At 37.1% G+C, this 27,981-nt stretch overlaps 5 protein-coding genes across 14 annotated transcripts; 4 read left to right on the forward strand and 1 right to left on the reverse strand.

The window, feature by feature from the left end:
- Positions 457-5,416, reverse strand: LOC18793498 (probable methyltransferase PMT2). 3 transcript variants are annotated; one of them, XM_020565417.1, is made up of 8 exons: positions 5,156-5,416; positions 4,714-4,805; positions 3,792-4,443; positions 3,442-3,652; positions 3,038-3,332; positions 2,281-2,670; positions 1,826-1,903; positions 457-1,077 (listed from the first exon to the last, which is right to left on the reverse strand). In XM_020565417.1, exons 3-8 carry the CDS (start codon positions 4,434-4,436, stop codon positions 846-848), a joined length of 1,851 nt encoding a protein of 616 aa, XP_020421006.1. In that variant the 5' UTR covers positions 4,437-4,443; positions 4,714-4,805; positions 5,156-5,416; the 3' UTR covers positions 457-845. The 3 variants fall into 3 exon arrangements, with proteins under 3 accessions (XP_020421006.1, XP_020421012.1, XP_007222021.1); XM_020565423.1 differs by lacking the exon at positions 5,156-5,416 and adding an exon at positions 4,915-5,087; XM_007221959.2 differs by lacking the exon at positions 4,714-4,805.
- LOC18788542 lies at positions 8,782-12,104 on the forward strand. Its single transcript, XM_007224629.2, has 10 exons — positions 8,782-9,161; positions 9,261-9,352; positions 9,451-9,558; positions 9,653-9,735; positions 10,105-10,238; positions 10,368-10,417; positions 10,554-10,646; positions 11,291-11,382; positions 11,501-11,607; positions 11,720-12,104. The coding sequence occupies exons 1-10, from the start codon at positions 8,919-8,921 to the stop codon at positions 11,759-11,761; spliced, it is 1,044 nt and encodes a 347-aa protein (XP_007224691.1). The 5' UTR covers positions 8,782-8,918; the 3' UTR covers positions 11,762-12,104.
- Positions 12,612-18,972, forward strand: LOC18791330 (putative F-box protein At3g58860). Of its 8 annotated transcripts, none has more exons than XM_020553954.1 (7): positions 12,612-12,658; positions 13,089-13,540; positions 13,636-14,296; positions 15,077-15,515; positions 16,550-16,606; positions 17,150-18,073; positions 18,161-18,972. In XM_020553954.1, the coding sequence occupies exons 4-7, from the start codon at positions 15,207-15,209 to the stop codon at positions 18,557-18,559; spliced, it is 1,689 nt and encodes a 562-aa protein (XP_020409543.1). In that variant the 5' UTR covers positions 12,612-12,658; positions 13,089-13,540; positions 13,636-14,296; positions 15,077-15,206; the 3' UTR covers positions 18,560-18,972. The 8 variants fall into 8 exon arrangements, with proteins under 8 accessions (XP_020409543.1, XP_020409548.1, XP_020409551.1 ...); XM_020553959.1 differs by lacking the exon at positions 12,612-12,658 and having other exon boundaries at positions 12,671-13,540; positions 13,636-13,731; positions 13,869-14,296; XM_020553962.1 differs by lacking the exon at positions 12,612-12,658 and having other exon boundaries at positions 12,671-13,540; positions 15,180-15,515.
- LOC18793647 (F-box protein At2g26160) lies at positions 22,799-25,098 on the forward strand. The gene is made up of 2 exons (XM_007226193.2): positions 22,799-23,099; positions 23,711-25,098. The coding sequence occupies exons 1-2, from the start codon at positions 23,002-23,004 to the stop codon at positions 24,906-24,908; spliced, it is 1,296 nt and encodes a 431-aa protein (XP_007226255.1). The 5' UTR covers positions 22,799-23,001; the 3' UTR covers positions 24,909-25,098.
- LOC109947097 lies at positions 26,533-27,114 on the forward strand. Its single transcript, XM_020556545.1, has one exon. It carries the CDS (start codon positions 26,533-26,535, stop codon positions 27,112-27,114), a length of 582 nt encoding a protein of 193 aa, XP_020412134.1.

A 27,981-nucleotide genomic window follows, 5' to 3' on the forward strand; every position in this document is an offset into this window, starting at 1 on the left:
GCATCCTAATTCTTGAAATTCTAAATCATTTATAAGAATTGAACAACTTATGAAAGGATATGAACATTACACGCATTTATTGCCTTCATGCTTGAATTTCTAACCAACACCATCTCATTCGTTCCATCCCATCACAATCTACACCATAAATTGCCTCCTTGTTGGCTTGTGTCTTTGATTTTAAGTCCACACAAAACTTTTACCATTTAAGTCCAAGACCTCCTTCTCGACACCAAGTGGTCAGATTTAAGCAGCTTTCTTCCATGCCAATTTTGCATCGATTCATTCATGCACTTCATATTGATATGACAGGCATTCGTTATCATATACAAACCACGGGAAAACTAAATCCTAGTGGCTTCGAAATGCTATAACTAAAGTATTAGCAAATCTATAATTTTAAAAAAAAACCAAAACCCAAGGAGTGTGTTAAGTTTTGAGAGGAAGGAAACTGAATGAAACGAATAAATAAACTATCATTAAACTCTGCAGGCTGCAAATCATACTGAGAATTTTGAGAGTCAACTAAGGAGGCTAGTATTTGCTCAAATGTTTGGCCTTAGCGGCGTACAAGACAATAAAGGGATTTTAGTAAAATGAATGATACTGTAAACCATACAAGCAAAGCTTTGTAGCTCTGTCTACTTATAAATCACTACGAAGGAGAATGGCCAAAGACAGATAGCAAACATAGGTTGTGTAAGCTCTCCTCCCTATGAAGTATATGAAGTACTCGGGCAGCAAAAGTGCTCACTGGAAAAATACACATCCGTGTTAGGACTTGTAACAGAGAACATTGCCAGCTTAGATCCACGTGAAGGCCTCGAAGCTTTTCTTTATGGCATTCATTGTGTGGAGGTGGAGTTCCCACCTGCAACCCAGTACTGCTTGACAGCAATCAATACCTTCTCTGGAACAAGGGGACCATCCTCATGGTCCACCATTTTAGTATCCCATCTCATCCCTCCAACTATCTTCTTCACCTTAATCAATACATCCACTTCATCACGGAATACGACGGCACCTTCTGGCCGCAAAATTCGGTCCATCTCAATAAGAATGTCTTCCCAATCACATCTGCAATATATTTAGATACAGCTTGTGAGTAGAAGAAAAGAAGAAACAAAGCATTGAATTGATTTAGCATAAGAAACAATCTGGAATCTACGTCTACTATTGCAAGTACCCAATCACTACTTAACGGCTACCACTCATCTTTAGTCATACATACACTATTGCTCATCATTGCAGTCGGATTCTTATTATGACTAGTTAATAAATAGTTGGTATTAGATGTACATATACTATCATAACCAAAAGAGTCATTACACCTCAAACTAAAAGGCTTTATGTAGTTTTGTCTTTAAGCGAAGTGCTCAGGGGAACGACTCAACTTTGTACCATATGAAGACTACATTGGATCTAGAAAAATGCACAAAGTTAGAGGCCCAAGATTGAAAGAAGCTAAACAGGTTCAGAATGTCACTGGGATTGAGCTAAATGAGCTTAACATTATCAAGGTCAATCCATGCTTACTGAAACAGCCAGATAATCAGCTTAACACCTCTGTCTATGTATTGAGCCCAAGTACTGTTCTTTTTTCTTTTTATATTATTTATAAGAAACTGTAATCAAATATCTCATTGGATACTGATTACAGAAAAGCATTTGTGGATTGAGCCAAGGCTTTCTTCAATAGAGTACAAAGATCAATGCGCTCTTCTTGTAAACTGTTTTCATACCAACATCTGAACCCTCCCGTGAAGATTAAAAGAACACTTAAGAAAGCCTAGAAATAAATGATTAATGAAGATATACTACTTACTTGCCATCGTACAAACTGAAAACACCATGGGCATGAATGAGGTCATATGTCCTTGGGTAAGTAGAGAAACCTTCACACCTGAAATAGCATCACCAGAAAAGAATAAATGATTAACAAATGACCAACATTAGTGACAGATGGGCTATGCTCCAGGGCTTATTTAGCACATAATAGTACACAGAACCTGACATAAAATGGAGGCAACATTTCTTTTACGTCAACCTATTTAGACAGACTACTTCTGTGACACTTTTTTGAAGTTTAACACAAATCTTCAGCTACCAGAAGACATTTTTAGCAGTAAAGGAAATACTAATAGGTATCTTGAAAGCACATACTCCAGAAAGCAAGTAATATAATTGAATGGTAAATGAAGGAATTTCAACATAATTTGCTAAAAGGACGCTTTAGAGAAACAATTATCAGATAGGTGGGAGAAGTTCAGAATAGGGTACCAGTCATGATAGATTCCAATCAATCCTCGCTCATATATGACACCCAGCGTATTTTTCTCAGCTATTGTGGGCACAACATTCATGACCCACAATTTTGGAGATTCAAGTGCTGCAGCAAAACCACCCAAACCAGCATTCATATCCATAATGTTGCGATACCTTCCTGAGTCAATTAATTTATTGATTCTCCTATATGCATTTACATGCTTCTTCCATTTGTTGTTATCCTCCTCGTAGGCCTCAACAGAAACTCCGGAAACAGACCCACTAGCGATTCTAGGGGGTACAGCATAAAGCCTTTTTGGAAATGGCTCCAGCTCCCCACCAGCAGCTCCATCTGCATTGTTGCTGTCAGGATATGGAGTTATGCATGCCTCCATTTTCTTATACCTGATACCCATCACAATGAAGACAAATTAAGAAAATAAGCGTGTATCTATGTTAAGCGGATAAGCAAAGCTCAAAACTGAGAGTCTGGCCCTTTTGATGCAAAATTTAAAAGTAAAATTTATATAGCAAGGTTTTTTTTAATGCAGATGATAACAAACCCTGTGCTACTACTAAAGTTTTAATGTAATAATGTCTGAATACCATTAACATTGATTCAAAAGTGGTCGCAAATTGAGAACACAAATTGGATGCCTGTAAAGTTATAAAGGGAGAAATTATTGATCAATTTCTTTTGTCAATAAATAACTGAATGAAGGCCTGCCATTTAAAAAGAATGACAAACACAATGTAAAGTACAGGAAATTACCAGACGGCATCTGCTTCATCAGATTTGCAAAAGGTAGCATGGGAGTCATCTTTTCTGTCTCCACATGAATCAGTATTTACCCTCTTCTGCCAAATGGCAGTTTCACCCTTCTCAGACTTCTTCTCCCAGCAAAGAAGTTTAGCAACTTCTTCGATCTTTCTCTGTTCCTCCTCAAGCTCCTCCCTCGGACGCTGCCATGATTTGTAATTATTCCTCCAATTGATTGGAGGACCTGAAAGCACCCAATAACCCCCAGGCCTAAGAACTCGGTCAACTTCCATGAGATATTTTCCATCTGTGCATAAAAAGATAAAAATTTAATGTCACAAATGACTACTGTTTATTAGACATCAACAATTCATACCAAGTAGAAGTGTTTTGAGTTTGGTGTATCTAATTCTTACCATTTACTCCCCATGGAATCAAACAACGAGAACAGTGAGCCATGTCAAACGCTCTGGATGGATATGGCAGCTTTATTGTTCCCAGAACACCAATAACTGCAGGAACACCCCTTTCAAGAGCAAATTGGACCTGTGCCTCATGGGAATCTCTGGGTGCAAACGACATGGCAAGAACATTTCTACTCAACAAGTACGCACCCCAACTGGCAACCTGAGCAAAATATACCATTGTTACATCATATGGATCACTCATATAGAAGAACGCGATAAATTTCCTCTCAAGAAGAGAAAGTGAAAATAAAAACAGATGGAAGTCAAGGTTAAAGATGAACTGGTGGAACACAACATACCCCACAACCAGTGTCCAGTGCAGTTCTAACTGTCCCATTCTTTATTGGTATCACAGAAGCAAGCTGATCAATATATTTATCTGCCCCTTGAGGAAACTGTGTTCCTCCACCAGGGAACCTAAACACTTTACCCTCGTATTGGATCCAGTTCTGGACAGCCTTTTCAACAGTCAAGCTCTTATAGGGTGCATTCGCATATGGTACATAGTCACGGCTCTTTGGCCAGGGAAATGGAGTTACATATCCCTTTGGCGCTGGAATAAGGCAATGTAACTTCTCTTCCTCCGGAGGGCAATGTCTCTCTCGATAATTCATATCGTCCCTTGGGAATGTCATTGCACGCTTCTGATCTTGGCATGGGGTGTAATCAGTGTAACGAGGATGACATGGTTTGAAAACTTTGGGCTTCGATTCAGATTCATCGATTTTCCCAGCTTCACCAGCATGGTGGGATTCAAAACTTAAACTTGGAATGATATTGCAGTCAGCCCCATTCTTAGTAATCTCTAAAGCTATACTATCTCCCTTCCCAAACCCACTTCTCTGCCAAGCACCCAATATATAGAAAAAACAGCACAAACCAGCTACAATAAATATTTGTACTGAGCTCCTAGTCCGACCATCTGAGTTCGTTTTCAGAGCCATAGCGCGCCTGAAATAATTACCACAGTAATTTATTACAACAGAAAACGCAATCTGAAAAATGCAAATTCGAAATCAGCAATCTCACATACAAACACATGTCATCACAAATCTGTGTATCAAGAACCACAAAATCAGCATTAAATTTGCTTAACTTAACATCATATAAACACTATTACAATTACAAGAAAAAGCACTGCATGGATTCAGAACATAAATGACTTATGGATAGATTGACAAATCAATCACCAAACCAACAGAGCATTTAGAGTTATCAAACCTTGTGCGATATGTAAATATTTCCTGTTACCAAACTTGATATGTCCAAAAAGTAACCAAGCATCCGTTCAAAGCAAGCATACCGTTTAATAACTATAAAAAACAGAAAACTTGTGTAAGCAATCCATACTGGGTAATGCTCTGTTTGTTTAGAAATAGTAGGTATGTGAAACAAAGATGGGAGCTTCGATTAAAACTGTACAGTTTTTGTTTCTCAAATGAGATCCAACAGAGAAAAGAGCTTCACTGCGCTGAATTTAGATTCAATTCAGCACTATCCTAACAAAAATGGCGTATGTGGATCCAACTCTAATTACTCAAAGACAACACTAAATGAAGCAGCTGATTAAACACAGATTAGTTAAGAAAAGAACAGAAAAAAGGAGAGAGCAAATTGCGTACAAAAAGAAAAGAAATGGGGCGGGATGATTGGGATCGCTTACCAATCGCATAAGGAAAAGCGAACACAGAGGGTCGAGATCTATCAGACGTATCAGAGAAATAGGAAACAGAGAAGGCAATAAAAAGCAAAAGAAAAAGGGGAAATCTCAACTCTTTTTGATGTGTGAAATGATGGGGAGAGAGAGAGAGAGAGAGAGAGTGGAGAGGTGGTGGTAGATTCACTGCTCAGTCTAATGGCGGGGAGACGTGTCGATAAGTCTCTGAAAAAACCTGAGAACACTTAAAATGGGATTATCAGTTGTTTTGTGAACTTGTGACATTCATATGGGGAATTGGTTTTTTTTATTTTTTATGCGCAAACAAAAGAAAATAAAAATGATAAAATATAGTACGACATGAGATCACGGTCTCTCTCGCTATTAATTGAAAGTATTAATATATCAAGGACAGCATGAACCAGACAATTTAAAATAACAATTTTGGTGATATTTCATAAAAATATATAGAATTAATATTTTTCTTAAAAATAAATAAAAATGAAAATTAACTTTTAAATGTGCACCGTCATGCATCTGTGTGATGAAGATAAACAGATCTAATCATGTTACGTGCCATCATGCCTCCGCAACGAGACCACTTTTTACATGTAATTATCGCATTAGTCATTTTAATAAGAAACATTCTAAGTCGTTATAAGGATATTTTTTATTATTTTGAATATTTAATATTTTTTGCTTTTTTTTTTATCTATATATATAAAGTAAAAGACAGAGAATGGTGAAACATTCAAAATACCAGAAAATGCCCTTGGTTAATGCAAACATTAAGAATTTAAATTATTAATTAAATGAGGATAATATAGTAAATTCATAATTTTTTATATTAACAAAATTAAAATTAAAAGAAAATTCAAATAATGGATCCTATTTTTATGGAACACAACTATCCATTATCTTTTTTAATTCTAAAATAAATTTAAATTTTTTTTAAAAAAACCTCTCGCAGGCGCAGAAGCACGTGCAGAGAGGCTAATATATAATAAACGATAAGTTTTTTTATTATACAGAAATTATACTTTTCCACCTAATAAGCCTTTGTTAAATTACTTTGATTAATAAGTGTTTGGAGCTTGACACTTTGACAGTGTTCACCTGCTTTCTCGGTTTGTCAAACAAACGCGGATGTCTTACGGGACCCACACGCAAATTAAGGTTGGATTCCTCTAGGAGATGGTAAAAATACAGTTGGCGAGGTTTGTGGGACCCAGGCCCATAATATATCAATACTGGGAATTGGTGGATCACCGGATCATTAGGACACTTTTTTTTTGGGTTGGGTCAGAAATCATCTACAGGAGTTCATCTTGGTGGATCCACATTGGTCGTTTGATGGAGTGGAAATTATGGTACGGCGATGTGAAAATTTCATATTATATGTGGAAACAATTTTAATTATCAACTTCCATAAGTTTTTTACATTTTTTTAATAGTAAACAAACGATTAAAAAAAACAAAACAAAATGATTACTCCAAACCCAACAAATGCATAACTAGCATAGTCCACTCTTCTCTACCACATTATTCCATCCTTCAAAGTTCGATCAAATACCATTTGCAGAAGCGCATCATAAAAATCGATTTAATTAGGATCCAATATTGACAATGTGATGGAGTGGACCTGCAACCCATAAAACTTGATAAGCTTTGAGTATTATTGAGAAAAATAACTTTCCCTTTAGATGAGAGAAAATAATTCAAGATTTAGCTAAAAGATGAGAATTGTTTTGATAACTTAACATGGAAATTATTAAATGACGCGCGAAAAAATTTGAGGAAATTGGGAGTCAAGATTCCTAAGTTTCATTTTCGTCAAAAGATACATCATTTCACTACTTTTATTAAGCATGAATTTACTTTTCACTATAATTTTTGTCATTTCCAAAATTTGATGTTCATAAGAAGAATTTGAATTGTAGTGGTCCATGAATTTATACCAAGAATTTCATTTTAGTTGAATATAAATTTAGGAATTATTGAAGTAAAAAATCCAAAAAAAATTATAATGGTTGACCAGTTGGCAAAATGATAGATAGGGGATGATGCGAGAGTTAATGCCGAGAACTAGAATGGCCCCAATAAAAGATACTTACAATGAACTGTCAAGGGGAGGAAAGAAGCAAGCCAAGCAAGAGAGAAACGCATGCCTTCAATTCAAGGACCACCGACATGATGTTTGCATTTTGGCATTTTTCTAAAACTTGTCATGTCACCGAAGTTTTTCACTTCTTCAAAAGGTCAAATGTTGTGGTCCTTCCTTTGATGCAAAAGTAATAGAAGGGATCATATATAAAATTACAACATACACACATATTCTCATATAAAATAAAATATTGTAGGGTTTATGTTTACCATAATACTGGTCACCTCTCTAATAGATATAAAACTTATTTCTATTAAAGAGGTAATTAACAATATAATTAGTAAGTATGGTACAAATAACAACACTCGTATATTTATGCAGTGATAATTTACGAGACCATATGATGTAGGGCATGTACAAATGGCATGTTTTAAAATGAGTAGGGTGAGGAGGGTGGCAATATGGCAATTGGATGGTTACAAACGCAAAAGCTGTTGAAGCAAAACGATCTCAATACCGACAGGACGGCAAGAGGCAAAAGCAATAGGCAAGATCTTTAATTAAATTCAGAATTTTAAATTAAAATATAAAAATTGATAATGTTGGATCAACTTTCGCTATCTGCTTTGGATTAAAGATTATATGGGTGACCACGTTGTCCCATACAACTATGCAAAGAATAATCTCATTATTATTATTTAAATTGCAATTCGACTTTATGTAATGAAAAATACTTCTTTCCTTATTAAGTAAGTGTCAGCTCCAACATTCTTTTCAATAACAATATGACATGTGTGCATAAATTTTTCTTTATATATTTTTAATAAATTATTTTTGTGTATGTGTCAAACTGTAATTTGCAATAAAGAAGAATATTTCATAACAGGTAAAGAGGTAAGTAATATCCTTATGTAATTATGTATAGTGACAAACTAGAATTATATTAAATGTAATGCAACTCACTTGGCATCACTTATTATTATTATTATTATTATTATTATTATTATTATTGGCATCGCTTTGTATTATAAAATTAATATTGCAGAATTTTGTTTGTCCCCGTGGTTTTGTAATTAGGCATAGAAGAGTTTGCCGGATTTAGATCTGATCCAGCAGCTGACTGCTTCCACATGAACTCAATTTAAATTATGATCACAAGATCCTACTTAGCACCTTCCAAATAACATACTCAACAAAAAAAGTCAGCTTCCCATATGGATAAAGTCAAAGGAATCTGACCAAAACAATTGCATTAATAAAAGTACAATCCGGGGAAGTTGGCTTGGAGTTCGACCATGATATGTTACAGTTCGACCCTGAGGTCAGGACAACGAAGAAAACAAAAGGCTATATAGAAAACTGCCGAGGCAGCTAAATTAACAACAATTAATCACACACACAAACTTCTTAGCAATATAACCGCATCAGGACTTAGTTTGTAATTGGTACAATGGGGCCTAAAGGCCCAAAATACGAAGAAGCGAAGGGGATATTAATCTCAGCAAGCCCAACACAAAGGTTTTTCACAGGGGCTCAAACCTCATCCTGGTACAGCCTTATCCCTCTCTGTCTCCCTCTCTCTGCAGTCTGCATGCTAAAAGAGAAGAGAAGCATTAAGCACCCAAATTTCACACATCAAATTCGAATACATTACTAAAACCAGCAATGGTTTACGCTCTGTTCACATCTCTAGCTCAATCTTCATTTTCAAGTTTCTCAGACTCACCCAAGCTAAGTTCCTCCAAATACCAAAGCCATGGCCTTTTTCTCAACGCCCACAAAAGCTTTAACGCCAAGTTTTCTCCACGCCAATCAACCCAGCTTACAAGGCTCAGAAATGTCAGAAGGTCGCCTTACATTTGCTTTTTCAATGGCGGAGGAAAGCCCAAAGGCGATTTACAAGAAAAGGTTATCACTTTTCAGCTTCAACTAACTCTCAGTTGACTCAAACAAAACGACTCTGATAAAAAAGGACAAAAGTAAACATTTTTTGGGTGAAATTCGCAGGAAACTGGAGAGCAGTGGCAGATTTTGAAGCGATGGGAGGTGCCCTGGGAATGGCAAACAGTCTCCTTAACATCATTTGCTTGTGGACTGAGGTGGGTTCTTAGTATTTAGTCTGCCAGTGCTCATATAACTATGTTTAATGCTGGATTTCACAATTCAGAAGAATAAGATTAATTTTTTTCCCAGGCAGTTTTGTTTTGACAGGATTGGTAGAGACAGCAGCTATACCGTATTTAGGACTAAATATTCAAGATTTGAGTATAGATGAAAAGGCAGAGATACTGTTTCTTGATCAAAGGTATGCATTATCACATTGTAATTCTACTTGTAATGCTGTCTGTTGGATTGAGAATTTTATGAGGGTCTAATTGGTTCAGTTATTGTTTTGCTAGTATTACAACTGCAGCTGTACTTGCAGTTCTGTATACTGTTGCCAGCACTTTCCAACCGTTGCCTCAAGACGTTTATCGCTATGGTACTGATTTTTCCGTCTCCTTTTTTACTTTATAGTAAGACATCAAAGACACAAACACACGCACACACACACACACACAGAGTTGAGAAAGGGTTCACGTTATCCCATTTTCTTGTAGTTGTCTCAATGAGATAACACTTGTTGTAGCTTATATATGGACTGCGATTGATGCACAATACTGAATTAGAGATATTTGAATTTGGTTAGTAGGTCATTGTATCTACATGCTTTGTCATTAAGTAGAGACAGACTTTTACCATATAGTTGTAAAATTTATATTTGAAAGCTCGTCATTGCCAGATTCTGGTTTGTTTAAGGCTATATCTAGACTGTGACCCATCTAGCTAATATTATCTATTGCTGTTTCAGATTTGAAGGACCCTTTCAGTCTACAGAAGGGGTGGCTTTTGTGGGCAGGGATTGGTCTTGCTGGTGCAATAGTTGCCATCGCAGTGACAGGGGCTGTCGCGTCCTTGTTCAGGGGGGAGAGCCCAGAGAGAGAGGTTTGAATTTATTCCCACCCTATTATTTCTCTCTCGTTCAGTGGACACAAATTCTATGATTCTTCAGAATCAATTCCACCATGTAAGGAATCATATATGTGATTTTAATTAATTTTTACTTGGTTTCAGAAGGACGCTCTAGTTAGCTTGCTTCCACTGATTGGATCTTCAAGTGTCAGGTACTTTGCAAGGTTTTTTCATTTTAGTGCATGTTCTAGGAATTATAGTATTCATAGGCTTAGGTGTTGAAACTTTTCAGCACTAGGACTTAAGGATTCTGCAAGTTGATTCAGCTGTTGTTAATCTTCATTGCAGCACTGCTTGCTTGCTAGGCATCACTGGAGTTTTGGCTCCAATTCTTGAGGAGACTGTATTTCGGGGTTTTTTTATGGTCTCCATGACGAAGTGGTATTTTTCCTTGTTTTCCCTTTTATAGAGTTGCATACTATGCCTACAATGATTGATTATTTCTCTCTACATTGCTCTAAACATGCATGGTAGCTCCTGTAAACTTCCTTACAATTATTTCGAAAGTTTTCTCAATAATTTCTGTCCATAGATTTTGTTATCAATTTTCAGAAGTTTAAACTAGTGTGTTGGAAAGTAGTGGCTGGATTGACCCAAAAAAAAGAAAAAAGAGTAGAAGTTGGATTAACTAGTAATCTGCCATCCAGGCGATATTGTTTGGTTCACTCCTAAAACTGCTTTGCTTAATTAATTGGCCAGATTCACAAAATTCTACAAACAAGAGTGAAGACTGAAGAAGTGTAGAGGTTGACTCTATTATAAAAAATTAAAAAAATTAAAAAAATCTATTCAAGAAAAAGAAGTGTCGAGGCTGAGAAATATATGGTAGAAGAAACTGCTTTTGTGGCACTTATGTAGTAAAAGTAGCAGAACCATCCAAATATTTGATATAAGGTGTTGTTGAGTTGGCTAAAGATGGGATTAAAATTACTTGGTTTTAGCTGGTTTTAGTATAGTTAGTTACGTTATTGGTGTCAACTGTTCATTTTTGAGTAACTAGCCCTTACAATTTCTTTTTTTTGCAGGGTACCTACACCAGTTGCTATTGGAATAAGTGCAGCTGTATTTGCACTTGCACATCTCACTCCCGGAGAGTTTCCACAGCTGTTTGTGCTAGGTAACATGTTTACTTAAAAAAATTTAAAAACAACATTCTACATCACCTTCAACAAACATTAATGTGGTTTAGGTATCCCCGAGCACAATTTATCTCATGTACTGTATGATCTATGTAGGCTCTGCTCTGGGATTGTCATATGCTCAAACTCGCAACCTTTTAACCCCCATCACAATACATGCTCTCTGGAACTCAGGAGTGATATTGCTTCTAACCTTCCTTCAGGTAAACATGATGAATATCAAGTATTGAAGTTATGACCCTGTATAATCTTTCTCAACAATGATTTACTTTCAATGTGGATTACTAAAACCGATCCTGCTTGTTTGTGTGACAGCTACAAGGGTACGATATCAAGGAATTGTTGCAGACAACCTGATAGGAGTTGAGTTTCTATTTTATTGATGATACAGAGCATTTTCTAAGGGGTCCATAAAAGTTACAAGCGTGTAAGGCCTGCAACTGTCTGCAGTTTATACTTGATCATGCTTGGCCATGGTTTTGGCCATTTCGTGTTCAAAGAGCAATATCTCCAATTCTAGGGCAAAAATGCGGTTTTGGGTCCAAACATAAGCCCCCCAGTTTTCATGAATTTGGGCAAAATTTGTGAAAATTATAGCCCTTGATAAATCTGGAATGTTCTAATTCTCTTAACCATGTATATGTCACAAGTTGGCTCCCTTTGGCATAGAAAATGAAACATAATTAATGTGTTGGCTTAATACCATGTCTGAACATATGCCCAAGGCCATAGATGGTTTTGGCCGTTGCCATATCTTGGCAACCATGAAGGAAAACTACAAACTGTATTTTGGCATTATCATGCCTTGGCCAAAGTCTCTAGCCATTTTGTTTTGGCTTTCTTGTCTACCATTTTCTTTTCTCAATAATTTTTTATTTATATTACAGACAACGAATACACGTATTGTAGACATACGTATGTATTCTTCATGTTTAATACATGTATTTGTTTACAAAAGTTTCACCTCTCTTTTGCATGAAATTGGGGCATTTGTGAATTTTTAAGCCCAAAAAATTGAAATTTTAGTTGAGTTTTTTAATAAACAAAATTTTAAAAATTCAAAAAAAAGAAAAGAAAAAAAGAGACTCAATATTATATAGTGGCCAAATTTTATATTTGTATTTTGTAAAATTTTTACCAAATAAAACACGCACATATTTTATTCATACTTTTCTATTTCTGTATTTTACTAACTAGTGGTTCTTGAGAGAAAGGTTTCTCAAAAGCTGCAGAAATCTCGTCGATTTCATGGAGGTAAGTTAGTTTTCAATTCATCCTTTTTTTATTTTGGATTTTTCACTCTGATTAAGATTAATCAACCAATCTCTATTCAATTTAAAAGTTTGGATGTTAATTAATATGGTTTGGTTGATTGACGAAGGCGATTAATTTTCAACTTTTGAACTTAAAGGCGATTAATTTTCGCTAGTATCTAGTCTGACACTAGAGGAAGGGATTTTTTCTTTTTACAAAAAAGGGATCGCTGCTTCTGCCGAGCCTGACTCAACTACCTTTCGTAGTAAGTAAGTAAAAATTATATTTTGGAAAAAAATTATGAAAAAAGAGGTATAAAAAGGATAAAATGGGTTGTGAAAAATCACTGCTTATCTTCGTACCATTTGGGCCGGTAAAAATATTGGTAGCTGGTAATTTCCAGACAGCCTGAGACGGGTGAAAATTGCAGGGGACAGAAAAGAAAAATGTTACGCTAATTATTGAACTCCCATGGAAACTCGGGGGCTCTATCAACGATGATAGAACTTCACCTTCCCATCGCTTTCCCACTTCACCACTCCCTTACCGATAGATCTTCGATCAGGTAAACCCGCCACGTCATGGAAGCAGCTCTCTTATGTTGTTAGTTTCCTATTTGAGAAAATGCATGTAAGATTATGATGATGGGTCTCTACACACGACGGTAGAGATAGAATTATTGTTACCGGAGATGAGGACTAGAGGTATAATAGGGGCGTTGTTGAAATCTTTTGGTCCAAGTGAGCATGGCACTCGCCTTGTTCGTAAAGGAAGAAGGTTGGGTCGATTTGTCAGACACAAATTCTGGCTCTAGGGTGTTTCTCTTTGCAGCAATCTTTTTGATTTACGTGCTACTCTTCGGCCTCAACATGCATTTTCCTGGTATGTTCAAAACTTGAACTTTCGTTTATTTTCTTATCTAATCAGCTTGGTATTATAATGGGATATTTACAGATGTAGTTTATTACTCATTGCAGCTAAACTAGAAGGTAGTGGTCTAGTATCCGTATTTCAGCACGGCAAGAAATTTTTGCCATTTCATGTTGTTGGAAGACCACCCAGATGCAAGCATTGTAAGTAGTGTAAGTGTGAAGTGTTATATTTTCAATGTTTCATATCACAACCCTTGAGTTTATTATTGATTTAGTGCTTATGCATATGAAGATGATAATGATGTCTTTTTCTTTCTTGTTCGTTGGATTGTACAAAGATACAAAATTTGCAAACCAGTTTATCCCTATGGCTCATCCCTTTTGCCCCCTCCCATATAATGATTTTCCAAATTTGCCTTGCGAGGTTGGGTTTTTGGAATAAGTTGAGTATCTTGTTGAACCTAAGGAAGTCATGAACTTCACACTGTTTTCACTAGAGTTCATTGACCAAGAGGGAATACCTTCCCTTAGTAATATATATGAACCTAGATTTGGAGGACATCAGACACTTGAGGAAAGAGAGCAATCTTTCTTTGCGAAGAATCAAACTCTACATTGTGGATTTATCAAAGGACCCCCTGGATTCTCAAGCACTGGATTTGATATAGATGTGAAGGACAAGGCATACAAGAACAAGTGTAAGATTGCAGTATCTTCTTGCATTTTTGGAAGCTCTGACTTTCTTAGGAGGCCTACAAGCAAAAAGGTTAATGAGCTAGTCTTTATTGAACGTATTTGTCTTCTCGTATTCATATAAAGCATATAATCAAATGTTTTGGGTTAAATAGTTATTTTTCCTCTTTCTGTTGGTTCTGTATGAAATGGGATGATGCTAAAAGAACTTGCCATCGTCCTGATATTTTGTTTGGCTAATAAACATTGAAGTTAGTAATTAGACCCCTTTGTGTCGGACAAGAAAATTAATAGGTGTAGAGTTGAAGATGACGAACCAAGTCCTCAGAAGATGTAAAGTTTTCTTTCAGACAGCTCTTTTCATTAGTTTAATTTTACATAAGGGCAGCGTGATGACGAGGCATTAGAGGGCTTCTCATGAAGTATGGAGATAAAAAAGCAATTAAGTGAAGTTGTTATTCATGGAGAGCTTTGGTGCTATCTATGGTATCACTGCAGATGAGTTTAAAGTATGCTCTGATTAATGGCTGAGATACCTGCTGGGATGTTGAAGGTTGTGTAGATGATGTCTTATTTTGCCGATGACCTACTTTTGTTCTCAATCATCATATTGATTATAGATTGATAAAAAGCATAACTCAGCACACTTTTCTTGCACAAGGAACAACTAGATTATTTTATTAAGTTCATTCTTTTTAGCAATTTGCATGCATTTGTTGGCATTCTAATCATGTATTTTGAGTTTGTCGAGTTGAACCGTGTCCTGGCTGCATAATGCAGAACATACAATTGAATGTTTTTTAGTGAGACAAATTATTAATTGAACTACTTCTCTTTGTCAAATTTTTTCAAGACTGTGAGTGCAGAGCACTAGTAAAGCAATTCTGGCATAGGGAAGAGCCATCTCCTCCAGGACCTCCACCACTTGTTACTTGATCAGTAATTATTCCTTGCAGTTATTATGGTAAACCAAAGCCCCGGACATGGAGACTGATCCTCCAAAGCAAACCAAAGCCACGGACAAGGAGACTGATCCTCCGAAACAAACCAAAGCCACGGACAAGGAGACTGATCCTCCGAAACAATCCAAAGCCACGGACATGGAGACTAATCCTCCGAAGCAAGCCAAAGCCACGGACAAGGAGACTCATCCTCCAAAGCAATCCAAAGCCACGGACATGGAGACTAATCCTCCGAAGCAAGCCAAAGCCATGGACGTGGAGACTGATCCTCCGAAGCAAACCATAGCATCATCTCAAGACCATCTCCTCCAGGTCCCCATCTCGTCCGAGGTATTCTTCCACATCCCTCGATACCCATTTGACTGCTTTTTCATATAATTTGTTTCTTGAAAAAGATTATGTTTTTGCTTATTTGAAGAATTTAGGGCTTCCCTCTTGTCTGTTGAAATCTGTATAGAGTTCTTGATCTGTATGCACTCTTTCTGTTTGTAAGGTGTACCATGAGACATCCTGACAAAAATCCTGGTCTTGATCTGTATGCATTCTTTCTGTTTGTATGCACTCTTTCTGTTTGATCTGATTACAAAAATCCTCCACAAGCCAATTCGTCCTGTGCCATTCGTCCTGTACCATCAGGAACATTTCGCTCTGCTTTGTTCATCCACAAACATCACAAACTTCATTTTTAATCTTTTTTAATTTTCTTTATTTTTTTTATCTCCATACTTCATGAGAAGCCCTTTAATGCCTCTTCACACTGCCTTTCTGCAAAATTAAACTACTGAAAAGTTCTAATAGTCTGAAAAAAGATAAAACTCTACATGTTCTGACCTGGTTTTTTCATATGCTTTAAAAGAATAAGAGTTCAATAAGGACTAGCGCATTAACTTGCTAGTAGGCCTCCTTAAAAAGTCAGAGCTTCCAAAATTGCAAGAAGATACTACAATAGTACAGTCGTTTACGTATGCCTTATCTTTCACATCTAAATCCAATCCGAGCTTGAGAATCCTGGGGGTCCTTTGATAAATCCACAATGTAGAGTTTTATTTTTATCACAGAAGGATTGCTCTCTTTCCTCAAGTGTCTGGTGTCCTCCAAATCTAGGTCTAACACTATTTTCTTGATATGACTCTTTATGTTTATAATAATATGTACCATGAGTTGGTTATTAGACTTTGTTTACTTGTGGTCTATATTCTTGGGATATGCACTGTTCCTGTCTTGTTCTTGCATTATGGAGTTTCCTTTATTCATGTTTCCGTTTTTAGAATATATAAATTTATCCATATTGGAAATTCTCCTCAGCTGGCTTCAATTTTTGCACCTTTATTGCATTTTTAACATAAACAAGGCATGTTTAACAGGTCTCCTTTCTTGGGTGCATATTTGGCAAATTGTGGGACCTAATATTCAAAGCTGAGGTAGTAAGTGGGTTAATTGGGTTGTATTTTGGGATTTAGGGGCCCGGGTTGAGAATTAGGGTTAATTGATTGCTTTGATAGCCCCTCTGGTCTGTTGTCTTCATATGCTGCACTCTTTTATTTGTTATATGTACCAAAAGTAGCTCTTTGATTTATTTTTATTTTTTTTAAAAAGTAGCTGTCAATCAAGCTATTCCAGCAACCATATCCTCTCCTAATGAATCATCAAATCCCACCGATTGCTACCCTGCTTGATCTTGTGAATCACACTTTGTAATTTACCAAATATAGCCTGATTGAAAGTCAACTATATTCCTTATACATTGTACATCTGTATCAATGCATGAATCAATGAAAATGACATTCTTTACAGTAGCAGATAGATACAGAGGGTTCTTGATCTGAATGCACTCTTTTTTGTCTTGTTTTTGGAATTTATAAATTTATCCATATTGGAAATTCTCCTCGGTTGGCTTCAATTTTTGCACTTTTTATTGCATTTTTAACCTAAACAATGCATGTTTAACACGTCTCCTATAGCAGGTGAGGGCCAATTGGATGCATGACCTTCCCATGCACCTTCTTGAGAGCATACTATCAGACTTACCTGTAAAGGAATCAGTGTGCACTAGCTGCATGTGCAAATCGTGGCATGATAATTTGTGGAGTTTTGTTTCTGCAGATGACACCTCTAAGTCTACTGAATCAGACTTCAAAAAGTCACTGGAGAAACTTCTTCAGAATCCGGCGTATTTCCTTAACGTCAGGTTAAGATGCACAAAATTTAAAAGGCACTCCTTCCTGCATGAGTTTCTTCGGGAACTGCTGAAAAAGAAAGTAATCAACCTGGAAATCGCAGTGGATCGTCATGAGAGTTTGGGATTTTTCCCCATCCCACCCGAAGTCTTTACAAGCATGCATCTTTGGGTCCTGAAGATAGCAAGCGCCAGAATTATTCTGTCTCCTCCAGGGACTTTCACAAGGTTGAGCGCTATACAAGTTGATGTATCTCGGTCATCTCACGCATCTATCCTTGACTTCTACAAGTGGTGTCCGGTGCTCCAGGATCTGCAAATACAAGGAAAAATTATGAGACTTCCGGACAAAAAGCAGAAATTCCAAATAAGGTCTCAGAGTCTCCTTAGACTAAAAATTACACTGCATCTTCACAAGCTACAGCTTGATAGAGGACAAAAAGTTTACCTTTCTGCTGGAAACCTCTATGAGGTTGACATTGATGCCCCCCAACTAGAAGTTTTGGATATAGATGAATCAATTTTTGCCAAGTTTAAGATCGGAAATTTCAAGCATCTCCGAGAAGTTAAGCTTCAAAGTGGCTTCTACGAAGCTAAGAGACAGCTAGGAGAAGTGGGGGAGCTTCTCGTTCTTTCGCGAGGGGTATTTTATACGATTAACCAAGCATCATTATCTACTAGCTGCCTGGTTGTGGGAGATGGAGCTTTTGGGGTATGTTTTAGTTTATATTTTGTATTTTCTGTTTTGAATGAAATGTATGAGTTGTTATTAATTAGTGTGCTGAATTTATCTTTACAGGCATTGAGTTTTACGTTTATGGACTATCTTCTTAGTGGTAATGAAGCTGCGATCCGGAACAAATTTCGAATGACATTTCCAGATTTCTATCATGTCACGAGCTTGAGATTGTGTATAGCAGATTCTTCCGGTTGGCTGTTCATGCCATACTTGCTCGCACACCTTCCTAATTTACAAAGATTGGATCTCGAAGTGGTAGATAGGGAAGAAGTTCGAAAGGGCAAGAAATTTAAGTGGAATCCCCCAAAAGATCATGTGGGATGGTGTTTGACAAGCGTTAAACACGTTCGAATGATTGGATTTGGGGAAATGATGGAAGAAGCCAGTCGAATATTAGATTTTGTGAGGGAGGCTGCTACCGAAGAACGCTTTGAAGAAATTACCATCACCTATGAATAATGGCCACATGCTATTAGAAGATGAAGCAGACTGGATTTTCACAGCCTGAGAAAGTGAACAGGGAGAACTGATCATGAGGAAACACAAATCTATATTGATTGTACCAGTATTATTAGGGAACCTCACTGCTTGCATAGTTTGTTGTGCCTTATTCTTTTGTTTTCTTCTTCAAATGAGTTTTAAAACTTAGTTGTGGAATTGAGAATTCATCTATCGAGACAAAATCTGACAGCAGCTTCAATTTGGTTTGAGCATCTGATATGGAGCAACTGTTATGGGGGCTTACTTGCTCATTTAGTCTCAATTTCACTAAATTGTTTTCCAGTTTCTGTTCATGCTGTAATGATCAACATTCTGGTGGGGTCATATTATTCGATCTCTGGTTAATAAATTCTCTGGTTTTTTTGTTTACAGCTCAATAATTTACGGATAAACTAGACTTGTGTTGTGTGTCTGAGATTTATCATGCATGTGTTCCGAATCTCAAGCATTTATGGCCCAACAACCTTCTCTGTCTTGAATTACATCTTCACCTCATCGACGTGCACAATTGCACATGCTTGTCTCCTTACCTCTACTCTGTCTTCTCATGCCATTGTGTTGTGTGTTTTGTAACTTATTATTTACATCCTGACAAGAAAATTGGAATGTTTCTAAGACTAAAATCTACTCTGTGCCCAACAACAACACACATATTGCAAAAGAATTACTGCTAGAAAGTTAGAAACTTTCTCTGCAAAACAGTCCCTTCGTATTATTGTTTTGTTCATTTGGGCTTGGTTCTAGGAATGAAATGATAAAAGCTGCTAAAAAAGTGACTGTTGTTGCAGTGTGCCTGCTATTTTTCTACATCCAAAAGACTGGTCCAGGTTTTTGAAATAGAAGGCACAAAATGGTCCAGTGTATTTATAAGGTAGTTGCAGATTCTGACTGAAGCAGCCTGTACATCCAATTATGTTCTGGCTGGCCCCCTTCATGGTTGAACTATTTTTTTGGAACTTATGGAATCTTTCTAGCCCCTGGAGGGTCCCTAAAGTAAAGCACTTTATGTGTGATTATTGAGTTACAGAATTATAATGTTGCTTCTTCTAATAAAAAAAAGGAAAAACAAATCCATCCCTGATGGACCTGACGGGGGAGCTTTCTGTTCATACAATTTCTCTGCTCCATTTTGTTTCTATAAAATTTTGAGGCATGTGAAGGATGAAACAAGCATAAAAGAGTTGTTAACTGTTTAACTCGTGTATGGTAGTTTAATTAGTTGAATGTGCTTTCCTTTTTTACAGCTTACACAGCCGACAATAAAAAAGGATGTGGTCATTAAGTGCCTAGAGCTTTCTAAATTTGGTATATATCACCTCAGATGCGGTCCTCAGAGGAAATATGGACAAGATGTTTGACAACTCAATCATGTTAGGTTCCAGTTTTGAGTTGCTTCTTTGTGAAGCGCATTGAAAGTGGAGTGTTAAGGGCCTCAGGTTTGGATCACAAAGATACAAGAAAAAGAAAGCTAGATTTGTAGCCTTCTAAGGATGTCATGGCGGAGGAAGGAAGCATTTGAAAACTGAAAAGTTACTTTCCTATTCACGTCTGAAGAAAGGTGCCTCTCTGCACACTTGAGTCAAAGCCTGTCAAATTATTAGGGGACTTCTCAGCTTGAAACCTTGTTGCTGGCACGAATGATTCTGGCCTGCTGTGGCGCATCATCTGTTGGTCGAAGTTGGTCTTCTCATGATGATATGTTTTGTGGGCATCTCCTGCAACTTTGACAGATTTTTGGCTCTTACAACCCAATAGAAACTAGGGACGATGCCTTGGAATATCTTCGTTCATTCTTGCTTTGGCATTTCTGGTGTTGTTTGGAACCATTTTCATTGGACTTGGCCTGGCTGATCTTCACATTCTGACATCAGAGAGAAATCAGCAACACTGGCAGTGACCACACTCCACTCTATGCTTGCCTCACTTGGGGCATAACAAGTTGTTGGGGTCATGCAACCAGATGTTGCAGCATCTGATGCCTGCCTTGCAAGAAAAGGGTTGGCTTTGCCTGTCAGGCTCTCTATCTCAAAAAGATCTGAACTTGCATCACTATCTGACTCATTATTGTAGATCACTCCACCAGAGTTTGCAGGAAACTCATCCCAAGGCAGCATTGAAAACAACCAAGGACAGCTACAATGGCCTACCTCTCTAAAAGACCAACTTTAAGTATTACATCACCTAGGTTTTAGTTAGCCTTCCCAACAAGTTGAAGGAGCTTCTTTTTATGTATTGTGAAAGTTCCAGTTTTCTACATGCCACGATTTATATCCGCAAACTCTTTAACCATCCCATCAATCAACCGAGAGAGAGAGAGAGAGAGAGAGAGAGAGAATAGAGAGATTTAGATTGCAATAATCTGCCATACAAGTTCTCCAGAGAATTTGAAATGCAGCAGTGCTGGTTTATGTAAAAAGCAAGATAGAAACACAACGCTGTATAAGAATGAGCACATACCTCTTCATACGGTGGAAAAAATAGCAAATAAACAAAGAATAGCTAGCTGATTGGCAGACTAACCTGAGGAGTTCCTAAACTACTGATTCAGGATAACATATTTAAAATTTCTTAAAGCAAATTAGTATAAAAATCAGTCCAAAATCCCTCTTATTATTGCTCAAAGAAGAAAAAATGAATGCATCGAACTGCCTAATGCCCCAAAGATGATTTCTTTATATCTATATATCATGAGATGAGACTTGCAGAATATCTGAAGAAGGAAATTTAATTACAACAAGAACTTCAACAGTGTTGAAGAATTCACATTTGACAGCAAATAATTGGAAAGAAGAGACCGGTCACTTATGTTATGGCGACCGATCCGATTTGTGAATTCAGAGCATAGAATAGAAGGATTGAATTGAGACAACGACTAGCAAATAGTCAGCATGTTGAAAACAAAAGCATAAAGAAATGTTCATTAAGGAAAGTCATTAGCTAGAAGAAAAGAAACTATATGTAATGTATCTTCATTTGCTACACCTACAGATGAGTGAAATATTTCAAGAAATACGTTTGTTTGTTTTGTAATTATCATCAGAGTCGGAGGAGAGAGAAATAAATTAATGTTCCTTATGATTGATACAGGACAGGTGGACAAATTGGCTTGTGGAAGATAGTCATAGTTTTAGTTTAGTAGTGAAGAATTTACCATTCTGCACTGGCAGGCATTTTGTTATCAGTAAGTAAATATTAGCTTTTCCTTTCTTCTGGAATCTATATATAGATATGATCTTCTTATATGCAGACTACGTTCCTGAAGGTTCAGGTTCAGGTTCATTCATATTCATATCATAGTGCGGGCAGGCAGGCAGACAATTTCAAATTTTATTATTTTCATGCGTTGCCTTAACTTTCTTTTGTTAATTAATATTCTTTCCTTTCCAGGACTAGCAAAAGCTTTCCGTCATAGCTATACCTGTTATGTTACTTGATTAATGGTTGTTTTGTTATAATAATTAATGGTTTATTATGCTGGTAATGTAAGGTTAATTTGATGCTTCTGTTCTGTGTGCCTGTGGTTTTTGTTTCCTTATTTTTCAGCTTTTGTTTGTGCATTTGCAGTTGCTGTGGGAGGTGATCGATTAGATTACATCTTAATGACTACGTGATGCAGAGCAGACATGTGTTGAATGAGGACCATTACATTTACATTACTAGTCTAGCAGTTTAGGAGTTATTTTCCTAACTAAAATAGTAAACAAAAATTGCTTTTACTGTTTAGAATTAGTGGTTTCAACTCGTCATCAGGTCAAATACATAAGAATAAAAGAAAGAATAAGTGTCACGTCAATAATTTCGAAGTACCAGATGAGAGGTCCGGGGGGGGAGTGGTGGTGGTGGGTGCTTTTGGGGAGGGGAGGGGAATTAAGAGGAAGAAGAGGAGATGTATTTTTTTAAAAATATTTCCATTTTCCGTACACTTCTTAAAACTCAATAAAATACACGTTTTCTAAAAATCAAATATACAATACACGTATTATAAATGTACATATTTATTCTTCACGTTTAATACACGTGTTTTTTAACAACAGTTTCACTCTTTTTCAATGAAATTGGACCATTTGTGAATTTTTAAACCCAAAAATTTGAAATTTTAGTTGGATTTTGTAATAAACAAAATTTTAAAAATTAAAAATAAATAAATAAATATTATGTAGCAGCCAAACTTTTCATTGAATAATGTTGAATAGAAGAAAAGAAAATTCAAAAGCAACGAAAGCAAAGACACAAAATTTGGTTGGGTCGGGACGCATTCAGCTTCACCCAACACGACGCGGAGGAGACTTTACGCCCGCCATAACATAAGTTAAGCAGGCACAAAAACTGCAACTGCGGGCAGGCAGGCATCGGCGGACAAGACCCACTGATGAGGGAGGTTGAGGTTGGGTACGGATCCAATGAGTTTATCGGTAGCGGAGCAACAAGACCCGGTGCTGCTCCATTACGTCGATGCAGCATCTCAAAAGTTTGCAGAAAGCTCGTCGATTTCATGGAGGTAAGTTAGTTTTCAATTTATCCTTTTTCTATTTTGGATTTTTCACTCTGATTAAGATTAATCAACCAATCTCTATTCAATTTAAAAGTTTGGATGTTAATTAATATGGTTTGGTTGATTGACGAAGGCGATTAATTTTCAACTTTTGAACTTAAAGGCGATTAATTTTCGCTAGTATCTAGTCTGACACTAGAGGAAGGGATTTCCTAATTGTTTCTTTTTACAAAAAAACCGATAAGATTTTAATTAATTCCTTTAATTCTTATTAGGATTTCCTTGTTGATGTTGGAAAATGGTTTCCTTATTCTCAACGGAGATTTGTTTTCAATGCCTTTTCCTTGTTGATGTTGGAAAATGGTTTCCTTATTCTTAAAGGAGATTTGTTTTCACTGTCTCCTTGTTATAAATAATTCTCCTCATCATCAACTACTATCTAGCAAAGCATTCTGCATCACAAGCATACAATTATACCCTGCTGCAGTTTCTTTCTTTTTTCTTCTCTGTTCTGGTTTTGCCTTTTCCTTGTGTTTTGAATTCAAAATTAAAGTTTCATAGCAAAGAATTCATTTTATGTCCACTTTTAAGTTTGATAAGGACCCCTGTCGTCATAGGACCACGGCTGTCAGCTTCAGCAATGGGGAATGGGCAAGTTATCCAGCACTAGTCTTTTTGATTCTGGATAAGTTATTAGAACCCATTGACAATGTCCGTTTTGCTGCCGTCTGCAAGAAGTGGCATTCTATGTCCAAAGTCTATAATCAGGCAACGCAGCGGTGGCACAACAAACAACTTCTCCCCATGCTCTTGATCCCAAACCAGGACAAAGACAACGACCGAAGAGTATTGTACAGCATTTCTGAAGGAAGAATCTACAACAATATTCAACTACAAGTTCCTTTTAAGAGGAGGTGTAGTGGCTCTTGCCATGGCTGGTTTGCCACAGTTGATCCAACAGACCAAGGTGTAGTGACCGTAACACTCAGGAACCCTTTCACAAAAGCAAATCCGATTTGTCTCCCTCCCTTGAATGCCCATGTCTCAGTTTATCAACCATCCTACTATGAGCATTATGTTCCTAAGGTTATCTTGTCCGCTGACCCCACTCAGAATCCGAAGAATTATGTGGTTGTAGCACTTTACCGTTGCTGGTTTGAGTTGGCTTTCATCAAGGCAGGCCAAAACGCTTGGACCTACGTCAACCCTGCTGCAATTTCATATGGTGATGTTATATTCTATAAAAGCCAAGTGTATGCAGTTACATCATTTGGAGCTATTGGGTCGTTGGATGTTTATGGTACTGATAGTAATAACCCTTCACAACCACCATCGATAAAGCTACTCACACCTCGAAAGCCATTCCGGTCTTATTGTTTTCATGCATATCTTGTGGAATCAACTAAGGGAGACTTGTTGCATATACTAAGATATTATGTGCCAAAGGACGGTGCTTATAGGTTTCGTAATAGACAGACTGTGGGATTTGCGGTTTACAAGTGGGTGTTGAACGATGAAGAAGATGGAGGTTCTATTGCGCACAAGGTTGAGGTAAAAAGCATTGGAGATGAGGCTCTGTTCGTGGGCGACAGTCATTCAATCTCTGTTTTGGCTTCAAACTTTCCTGGATGTCAGCCAAATTCCATATATTACACCGATGATTTCCTATCAACTTCTCCTTTGTCAGATGGTGATGAAGCAAATGATATGGGGATCTTCAACTTGGAGGACGGAACCATCACACAACATTACTCAGTGAAAACCAATACTCAGAGAGCTATTTGGGTTGTGCCACCTTTTAATGGACTATGTTAGTCTAGCCTCTAAATCATCTTACTATTCATTGAGCGTTTCCTTGACAAGTTAGGATGTTTTTGTAGGTTTTTGCTTTATTTATTACTGTGTGCCAATTGAGTTTTATTTATTTATTTAAATTTAAATACAGTGTGAATGTACTATTTTACCCCGATTTAATAAAGTGTCTTATGTTTAGTATTTTCATTAATCAAGGGCAATAGTGGGGATTTTGAATATTTCTCTTTTAAGACTTCCAGCTTTATATATATATATATATATATAAAGAGAGTTTGGGCATGTCTTTACATATATATATACTACTGGCGGGGGAAGGGGATTTTTCTGCCTTGATGTCTGTTGAAAAGGGATCTATCTCTTGTTGGCTCTACTGTAGAAGTGGTTTCTGTTGAATGAAGGCAATAACAATTATCACTGAATTAAGTTAAAAAATCAACATGACAAACAACAATTTAGACACATCAAGCATTCTATTAATCTGATGGACAAAGGTATAAGCTCAATTTATTTAATTAATTGATAACAAATTTAGAACCATGACAATTTATTAAATAGGCAAAAAAATAAATTGCATAAACTACAATTTAAATACGCCAAGCATTGTACGAATCTGGTGGACAAAAGTATAAATTCAGTCATTGCACAAATTATTAAATACCTATAACATAATGAAACCAAAAGATCCAAACTTTAATAAAATCAAACCAAATACCCATAAACCTTGCCTAAGTTTGTCGTACAGAAGCATAGAAAATCTATAGACACCTATGGTCAAAACTGATACATATATTGCCATTTATAGACCAAGTTAATCCAATGAGGAAGTAAGCTGATATAGTACAAAAATAAACTGTATTGCCATTTATGTCACAACACCTACAAATCTTAGTAGAATAACACTTGGTTCCACTTGAAATTTGTAGCAGAATACCTACAACTCAATAGAATAACACTTGGTTCCACTTGAAATTTGTAACACAATACCTACAACTCAAGAAATATAAAATGATGTGATTAGCCTATATGGTAGATTGCAGAATTAATGATAAGAGTTGATCAATAGGACTTGCAGAATTAATGATAAGAGTTGATCAATAGGACTTGTGTTAACTGTGAGAAATTAATTTTCAAGCACATACATAGGTTAAAATCAAGTTTGTAACAAATTATTAAAAATGGTATAATAGCAGTTGGCTATGACCAAATTTAAAAGAAAAATCCTTAAAAAAGGATGAAATTGTTGAAGTTGTTGGAATCTCTAGCTGTTACTGATAAGGTTTACTGCTAGGATTCCTAGTTTTTAGGTTTGTTAATCACGTAGGAGTCCAATAATCCCTATACTTGAGGGACAAGCTTGTATTTCTGTTTTGATGTAGTCTTTACCACGATTATAGGACCTGTAAAATCGTGGGCTGTTGCATTTTCTTTCAGTTCAAGTGTAAGGCTATTTAATAGCCATGTTAGATGTTTTTCATTTGATAACAAGAATTCTCCTTAGCTTATGTAAGTTCTAATTACAGAAGCTCTTTGCAAACTTCCTGATTCTAACATTTGGTATCAGAGCCTAGTTACGGGGCCTGATCAAAAGCTTGCAACCTAGGTGCTAGAGTGAGGAAACAAAAGCATGGCGTCTGAGAATAGTTTTGTGCAACCAGCCATTCCAAGGTTTGATGGACACTATGACCATTGGAGTATGCTAATGGAGAACTTTCTTCGTTCCAAAGAGTATTGGAACCTGGTGGAGATTGGGATCACTGCTGCAGCAGGGGGATCGGATTCCAGTGAAGCACAGAAGAAGATTTTAGATGAACTGAAGCTGAAGGATTTGAAGGCCAAGAACTATTTGTTCCAAGCCATAGATCGGTCAATATTGGAGACCATTCTGAAGAAGGATACCGCGAAGGATATATGGGACTCCTTGAAACAGAAGTATCAAGGAACTGCACGTGTCAAACGTGCTCAATTGCAGGCTCTTCGCAAGGAGTTTGAGGTACTGCACATGAAGAATGGAGAAACAGTCAATGACTATTTTGGGAGAACACTTACCATAGCCAACAAGATGAGAACTCAAGGGGAGAAGATGGATGATGTGGTGATCATTGAGAAAATTTTGAGGTCCATGACTTCGAAATTCGATTATGTTGTCTGTTCGATTGAGGAATCTAATGACCTGGACATCCTATCTATAGATGAACTCCCAGAGTAGCCTTCTCGTGCACGAGCAAAGGATGAGTCGACATGTAGTGGATGAGCAAGCACTCCTAGTCACTTATGGAGTCCAGCAAGGAGGACGAGGTCGAGGAACTTATCGAGGAAGAGGAAGAGGACGGGGTAGGCAAGGGTTCGACAAGTCAACCTTAGAATGCTATAATTGCCATGAACTAGGGCACTTTCAGTGGGAGTGTCCTAGGAAACCTAAGGAAGAGAAAGCGAACTATGTGGAGACAAAGGAAGAGATGCTGTTGATGGCACTTGTGGAATCCAAGGAAGCAACAATGGAGCACATATGGTTTCTCGACTCTGGGTGCAGCAATCATATGTGTGGGAAGAAAGACATGTTTTGTGAGCTTGATAGCAGTTTCAAAGAATCCGTGAAGTTGGGTAACAATTCGAGTTTGACTGTGCAAGGCAAGGGAAATGTGCGAATGGAGGTGAATGGCATTATACATGTGATCACAGGTGTTTTCTACGTACCAGATTTGCAAAATAATTTGTTAAGCATTGGTCAGTTGCAAGAGAAGGGACTTACAGTACTCATTCAACATGGAAGGTGCAAGATCTTTCACTCTGAGAGAGGTTTAATCATGGAGACCAAGATGAGTCACAATAGAATGTTTGCAGTGTTGGCCCGCTGTTCACCAAAGGAACAAAAGTGTTTTTCCTCGCTCACCATAGATCAAGCACAACTTTGGCACTGTCGCTATGGGCATCTCAGTTGGAACGGGCTTAAAGTGCTTCAACAGAAGCAAATGGTAGAAGGATTGCCTCAGTTCATAGCCTCTCAAAGGGTGTGTGAAGATTGCTTGGTAGGAAGACAGCACCGAGATCCATTTCCCAAAGAAAGCTTATGGAG

Source organism: Prunus persica, chromosome G1, assembly GCF_000346465.2.
Source record: "Prunus persica cultivar Lovell chromosome G1, Prunus_persica_NCBIv2, whole genome shotgun sequence".
In the NCBI taxonomy this organism is placed as follows: domain Eukaryota; kingdom Viridiplantae; phylum Streptophyta; class Magnoliopsida; order Rosales; family Rosaceae; genus Prunus; species Prunus persica.

Coding starts and splice junctions, on each gene's coding strand:
- LOC18793647 (XM_007226193.2), top strand. CDS start 23,002: ATGAGTTTATCGGTAGCGGAGCAACAAGACCCGGTGCTGCTCCATTAC. Junction 23,100..23,710: donor AGCTCGTCGATTTCATGGAG/GTAAGTTAGTTT, acceptor CTGTCGTCATAG/GACCACGGCTGTCAGCTTCA.
- LOC109947097 (XM_020556545.1), top strand. CDS start 26,533: ATGGCGTCTGAGAATAGTTTTGTGCAACCAGCCATTCCAAGGTTTGAT.
- LOC18788542 (XM_007224629.2), top strand. CDS start 8,919: ATGGTTTACGCTCTGTTCACATCTCTAGCTCAATCTTCATTTTCAAGT. Junction 9,162..9,260: donor AAGGCGATTTACAAGAAAAG/GTTATCACTTTT, acceptor TGAAATTCGCAG/GAAACTGGAGAGCAGTGGCA. Junction 11,383..11,500: donor TCCACAGCTGTTTGTGCTAG/GTAACATGTTTA, acceptor TGATCTATGTAG/GCTCTGCTCTGGGATTGTCA.
- LOC18793498 (XM_007221959.2), bottom strand. CDS start 4,436: ATGGCTCTGAAAACGAACTCAGATGGTCGGACTAGGAGCTCAGTACAA. Junction 2,671..3,037: donor GATGAAGCAGATGCCGTCTG/GTAATTTCCTGT, acceptor GATGGGTATCAG/GTATAAGAAAATGGAGGCAT. Junction 1,078..1,825: donor TTCAGTTTGTACGATGGCAA/GTAAGTAGTATA, acceptor AATATATTGCAG/ATGTGATTGGGAAGACATTC.
- LOC18791330 (XM_020553954.1), top strand. CDS start 15,207: ATGGAGACTGATCCTCCAAAGCAAACCAAAGCCACGGACAAGGAGACT. Junction 16,607..17,149: donor ACCTAATATTCAAAGCTGAG/GTAGTAAGTGGG, acceptor CTCCTATAGCAG/GTGAGGGCCAATTGGATGCA. Junction 18,074..18,160: donor TGGGAGATGGAGCTTTTGGG/GTATGTTTTAGT, acceptor TTATCTTTACAG/GCATTGAGTTTTACGTTTAT.